Genomic DNA, 6,917 nt, shown 5'->3' with positions numbered 1-6,917 from the left:
ACATTTTTATTTTATTATACTTTTTACCCTGCAAACTTCTTAAAAACAGAATAGTAATGATCAATTTAACTGATACTAGGTTAGTGTCACATTGTACTGGTATATCATGTATACTGAACTGTAAATAAGAAACATCTAAATAGGTAAAATCACAGCATGAATCATTGGATTATGTAAGAAGTGCACTATCTTGTGCTTTGGTATGGTATTAATAATAAAGGTTAAACTATCATTTTTTTTTCAAATTAACAAAGGATATGCTTGAGTGACTGTATTTTGACTAGCAGTAAAAATAAAATGATTTTTAAGCATTTGAATTATTTTGATTCATAGTCTCTGCAAGTTTAATGATAGCAAATATGTATATTGAACATGGCATCCACATATTGCTATACTGGATGGGGCATAACTTTTACTGAATCTTAATCACAACCTTGAAATTTTATGTAGTACATGTACTCTTGGTTTCAACTGGTCAAATGTATTCTTAAATCAGAAAGAATTTAAACAAATATAGGTCAGAACTTCATCAATTAGTTGGAAAGCGAATGCACTCAGTGACTATATGGTTTAAAAGAAGCTTGGTATAAATAGCAGGAAAAACTACTTGATGTCCACTGTGAACTTTGTGTCCTCAACAAAACAATATGGAGTATACTATACTTGGTCTAAAGAATAATCTATGTCTGCATTCACTTTTAGGTTAAACTGTTTTGGGCATTGAGAGTTTGTTTGTTGTTTAACGTCCCTCTGGAGAATTTTTCACTCATATGGAGATGCCAACACTTGCCGATGGAGAGCTGCAAATGACCTATGCTTGGCACTCAGGGCCAATGGGCAGTGAGGGATCTTTTTCATGCCAGCATCTACTGCGACACTGGACCTCTGTTTGTACGAAGGATCAGTCTCTACGTCCCACAGTGGGATTCAAACATGTGAGAAAAGGATCAACTAACTCCACGACTCTAGAGCATTGGCTCTTTCCACTGCACCACGTGGGCGACAGCATTGAGTGTTAAATGTGGATATCAGAACAAGCTACTCTGGGCTTATACTCTCTATATATTGATTGATTGTATGTTGTTTAACATTCCTCTCAAGATTTTTTCACTCAAATGGAGACACCACCACATGCCGGTGGAGATCTGCAAATTTTGTCCTATATCGGCACTTACGGCCATTGAGCATCGAGGGATTTTTTTCGTGCCAGCACCTACTGCGACACAGGACCTCGATTTATACGGTCTCATCTGAAGGACCGGTCTCCCCATCCCACAGTGGGATTTGAACTGCGACGTAAGGATCAACTCCTTACTTCGCTACTCTAGAGCAGACGCTCTAACCACTGCGCCACTGGGGCAACTACTCTCTATTTAAGTCACTTGTGCAATGACAATTAATTCAAAGTTTTGTACTGATCATGTTGAGTCACATTAGCACAAATATCTTTCTGCTGACCTTGACTAATGACCATCCGCAACTATTCTGGTTGGAAACAATATGTTAATTAATGCATAATAAGTGAAATTACTATGAAAGAAAAATGGTCTACTTAAACCACAAGTTATATTTATAAAAAATATACACTGGTCTCCTTAAGTCATATGAGAGAAACATAAAATATTAAGGAGACCATTTTTTTCATATATTTTTAGGAGGCATTTATTATGAAAAAATAAAGCAAGAGTCGACTAAATGGTGTTCTATAGATCTTTGATCTGGTATTTCTTTTTAGAAAAAAGCAAATTTATATCTCTCCCTATCTATAATAAATTGTTGTTTATCAATTAATATCCGGATACTGGCTTTTTGTGTATTTACCTGAAAGTTACTCCCTCGAAAATAAAAAAAAAATGGCGTACGCGTAATATAGGTCGCGTAAACATCAACAAACTACTGTCATTTAAACTAAAAACTTTTCATCGCATTGCATAACTTCATAAATTAAATGCATTGTGACGTAAGACATTTTGATTATAAAATCAGGTAAGTAAAGCGCGTTATGCATTTGTAAACAAACCAGTGCAACTGTGCATTACCAGGTAAATTATCATTAGTTTTAGATTAATGTATCATCACTAAAATTTTACACATTGTTCCTTTCAAAGATAAAGATATCCTCTCTTTTTTTGTAATCAAAACCCTTTTGAGAAAACTCTGTTTGAATGGTCAAAAAAAAAAAAAAAAAAAAAAAAAAAAAAAAAAAAAAAAAAAAAGAACAAAAGTCAAACCACAAATCTATTATCAGTATTATTCAATTTGGGAATTATCTAATCAATTATTTCGATTCTTCTTCCGTCTGATAGGAAACGTATTTCAAAGGCTCTTAGACTTACTCAGGGTAAATGGTTAAAAAAAGACCAAAAATAAATAATATGAAAAGAATGTAAGTGAAGTGTTTCACATGTTAATATCATGTTTCACATTTTATATCACGTGTTAATATCATAAATTCATACAGATTGATTTGCAGTTTTATGAAAATGAAGAACAATGGATCTGTTAATACTGGGTATGATAAGCAGTTAAATGAACCAAGAGAACCTAATCACAATGTCTTACAACCGAACGCTTCGGAGACGTCTGGATGCGGCCTCCAGTATAATTCTACTCAGGGACAAATCTACAGTATACATGTACCACCCCCACCACAAGCCATTATGGTAATATCTCTTTTAATCCAAACGCTCAAATTAACCTTTCTAAACGGTGCTTCAATTGTTCATTATTTCTCAAAACATTTTACATTTTTAGTCAATCCTTGTTTGAGGGCGATTTTATTATTTAAATGAAAGGTAAAGGTTCGAAAAGAAAAAAAAAGTTCTAGAATTTATTTCTGAAGTACATGGAATGGAAATCTCACTACTTTGCCAGGTTATGTTGCGAAATTCCCCTAACTTGACCATTGTGCTACGATAATGTCAAACTGTGGTCCAAGAGTATAAACTGAATGAAGAATAAAGTTATTTTCCATGATATATGATACAACAATAAACGAAAAAAAATGTTTGATTGTTAAACGTCCATTCGAGAATTTTCACTCATATTTAGACGTCACCACTTGCAGATAGATGGCTGCAAATTTAGACAGTAAGGGTTTTTTTTGTGCCAGCACCCACTGCGAGACAGGACCCCAGTTTTCTCCAAAGAACCGGTCTCCGCGTCAAGCAGTGGGATTCGAACCCGCGACGTAAAAATCATCTCCTTACTCCGCGACTCTAGAGCAAACGCTCTAACCACTGCTCCAGGCGGGTGACTAAAAACAAAAAAATAAATAAATAGAATAAATAACTTAATAAATATTAAATAAATATGAAATAAAAATAAGTATACAAATAAGATAACAATTAAATGGTATGTTTAATGATAGCAAATCTCTTTTACTATAACAAGCAGAACTTCAACTGAATTGTAAAAGCGAGAATAATAATATCTTTATCAATCAAAATCCAAAATCAGCATTTCATGAAAAGTGCATCTATCTTATTAACATATTTCATATGTTTAACTGTGTGTCTTCAGAAAAGCAAATGTAGATATATTTTTATAATTGTTTGTATGGTGGCTTAAATTTTTATTTTACCCCCCACTCATAATTTTATTCAGAACTTACATTTGAAGAAATGGAAGAACATGTGCAACATAATTTTATTTCTCAAATAATGTCTTAAAGTACATCTTACACTCTCAATTCTTGTATATTTCAATTAATATTTAGTAATGGCTATCACTACAGTCCTTTGAATGTTTTGCTGATATTGAATTCCATGAAAATGATAAAAAGCCCTCCGGAAACATTAATTTCCTATTGATTTATTGTGCAGATTTCAGACAAAGACTTCAACAAGCAAAACAATGTTTTGGGTAATAAAGGGTACAACATGCAGTTAAATAAGCCAGGAGGACCTAATCAAGATGCCTCGAAACAGAAAGGGTCGATGGCTGGGTACGACATGTAATATAATTCTACTCAGGGATACATTAACAGTATACCACCACCACAAGGGGTTATGGTAACAACTCTTTAAAAGCAAAGGCTCGAATTCACCTTTCTAGACAAAGCATATATGATGTACATGTATAATCAACTGACATTTGAAGAAATAAGAATTTAAAAAAAAATAAATACAAAATAAAAATATGAAGCTGTCTTAATTAATGTCCATTTTTCTGCCCTAAATACTGTTTTAATGTAGTGTTAAACTACAATTCATGTAATGACTAAGTTTTCATTACATAATTAAACTCCATGAAGATAATTAAAAATTACCTGTGGAAACTGATTTAATTTCCCACTGATTTCTTATACAGATTTTAGACAAAGATTTAAACACGCAGAACTATGGTATTGGTAATACAGGGTATGATATGCAGTTTGATAAACCAGGAGGGCCCACTCACGATGCCTCGCAACCGAACCTGTCGGAGATGAATGGGTACAGCATGCAATATAATTCTACTCAGGGACAAATCTACAGTATACCACATTCACAAGGCGTTATGGTAATGATTTTTTTTTTAAATCAAAGGCTTCATTGACCCATTTTAGACAAAGTATAAAGTATTACACTGTCCAAAATTCGCCCCTTTGTCCTTCAATCTTTTAGTACTTCTTAAAATAATTTCATTTTTTCAGTCTACTATTGTTTAAGATTGATTTTATCTTTAAAATGAGCGATCAACTTTAAAAAGACAATGAAACAGTTTATTTAGAAGATTATTTTTTTTTACTTTCAAATAAGGTAACACAGCCGACCGTGGTTGTTCCTGCTACTAAAACTCACCACACCGATTGGTTGGTTCCATCAATTCTTGTGTGCTTGTTCTGTTTTTGGCCTACCGGAATTTTTGCCATCGTGAATGCGACAAAGGTAAGTAGGTAAGTTCACACAGTCTCCTAGAGATGGTTGTGTTTGTTTCAGAGCGTGAATAATTAATTAGAATTAACATGTACCGAACAAATTGTTAAAATGATGTAAATCTTTCAGAAAAGAGTATTAAATCTTAAATAAAAATTGTAAAGATATTACAGTGTTTTCGATTTGTTTTTGATTTGTTTTTGTTTTTGTTTTTTAATTATGGTCTTTACATCTGGATACGTATCTATATATTTTTCAGGCCAAACGATCAGAAAGAAATGGAGATTTCGCAGGCGCCTCTTCCTATGCACAAAACGCAAAGGCATTTGTCATTGTGTCTATCGTCTTAGGTATCATTGTTATCATCATCTACGGAATTCGGTACTCTTATTCTTCCTCAGCTTAATAAAATAGGATCTAAGATTCATAAACCCTCTGCTCACTCATATAAAATGTTTCTTTAACTCTTATGATTTTCCAAAAGAAATGTATTTGTTAACGCAGCTAGGTTAAGGACTCCCATATATACGGCAGCCTATGCAGAGGTTCGGTAATGCTATTATGACGTCACGTTAAAACAATACAAATGAATCTCGATGAATAAATACTATATGTTCTTTTTAAAACACATTAAATACTTTCGTTTATCATTAATATTATAAAGATAAATGGATGTGCAACTTATCTTGCCATAATAGCACTTAGCGTATGTAGAATGAAAGCCAGCTTGATCTCGCTGTACTTACTGAGATGACGTCATTTCTTAGTTTGACACGCAGTTTCTCTGTACTTGAGGCGTGGATCAAGCTTTTATCGTAGCTTGTAAAAATAAAGATAAATACGAAACACGCGTAGTCGGACCAAAAGAGAGAAATATTCTGAAATATATTAATCCATATTTTATTGTCAAACTAAATTGATAATGTGTAGACTTTATATTAGGCCGTAGGGAGCACATTTGTACAGTAACATGCTAGAATGACAGGTCCAGCCCCTCGAAAATATCAAAAGTTCAACGATATCCGCTTCACTATAAATTCTAAATTTTTAAACACGTGTAGCTATTATCCCTACTATTCTGAAAAGTGCTGGGAGCTGGTTGTGCTTTGTTGATTTATTCCGTAATGTAACATTATTCCAATGCGAATTACATTTTTGACTGGAGTTTTTAGAAAGACGGCTAAATTTCAAACAATTCCCGAGCATGAGGAAGTTGCTCCCAGCACTTTTCGTGTTAAGGAATTTGTCTCAAAGAAAACAGAATAAATTTTATAGCGTAAAAATGCCCGTATATCGTTGAACTTTTACGATCTTTGTAGTAGTACATATATGTTCTAATTTTAAAATTGTCACGTGACAAACAGCTGATGTAAGCGATGTCGTTTTGGCCGAACTCAGCAGAGACCCTATATATACAAGTGCAAACACCACATATCACATTTATCAAAACTAATGCTGTTAAAAAAAAAATATTAAAATTGTATTCATTTTCCCTGAATATATTAAGGCGTATATTTCATGGGCGTCCTTAACCTAGCTGCGAAGTAAAACAATTATAGCATGGCCTGCGGGGCAAAATTGGACAAAAAAGACACTTCATCTTGACAAATTTATAAAGGAATAATAGATATTTATGTCATTAAGAGTTATCTCCCTTATCAAAGTATCAATAAACCTTAAACATGATTGTTTTACATCTTCTTGCGCAATTTTTATCATAAGCTTCATATTAAATACATAACATGTGAATCTAAAATGTCATAGATTTCTGAATAACATCTTTAGAGATTATACAGTGGAACTTGTCTAATCATTTTTGTTGTGTATTCCGAAAACTGACCTAATACGTTGTAAACTTTACGTACTTTATTGTATAAAATGTGGTCTAATCCGGCCAATTTCTATTGATTCACTGATGCCCGGATTAGACTAGTTTTCCTGAAATCAAGATACCTATCGGTATCATTTTCAGTGATTGCATTACATGTAATACTTCGATAATGTGCTCTATTGATATTTACATTAAAACATCACTGTTTTATTATGATTATGATTTAT

General features: G+C 33.1%; 1 protein-coding gene across 1 annotated transcript; it reads left to right on the top strand.

Annotated features, from left to right (window-relative positions):
* Positions 1–2,456: 2,456 nt before the first annotated feature.
* LOC133185897 (trafficking regulator of GLUT4 1-like) lies at positions 2,457–5,297 on the top strand. Its single transcript, XM_061321190.1, has 5 exons — positions 2,457–2,663; positions 3,825–4,013; positions 4,312–4,503; positions 4,743–4,871; positions 5,119–5,297. Exons 2-5 carry the CDS (start codon positions 4,011–4,013, stop codon positions 5,263–5,265), a joined length of 471 nt encoding a protein of 156 aa, XP_061177174.1. The 5' UTR covers positions 2,457–2,663; positions 3,825–4,010; the 3' UTR covers positions 5,266–5,297.
* The last annotated feature ends 1,620 nt before the right edge of the window (positions 5,298–6,917 follow it).

This window comes from Saccostrea echinata, unplaced genomic scaffold (genome assembly GCF_033153115.1).
Source record: "Saccostrea echinata isolate AGI-Se365-2 ecotype Australia unplaced genomic scaffold, CSIRO_AGI_Sech_v1 ptg000012l, whole genome shotgun sequence".
Classification (NCBI taxonomy): domain Eukaryota; kingdom Metazoa; phylum Mollusca; class Bivalvia; order Ostreida; family Ostreidae; genus Saccostrea; species Saccostrea echinata.
Note: the sequence above shows the minus strand (reverse complement) of the source record. Positions and strands in the feature narration are given on the sequence as shown.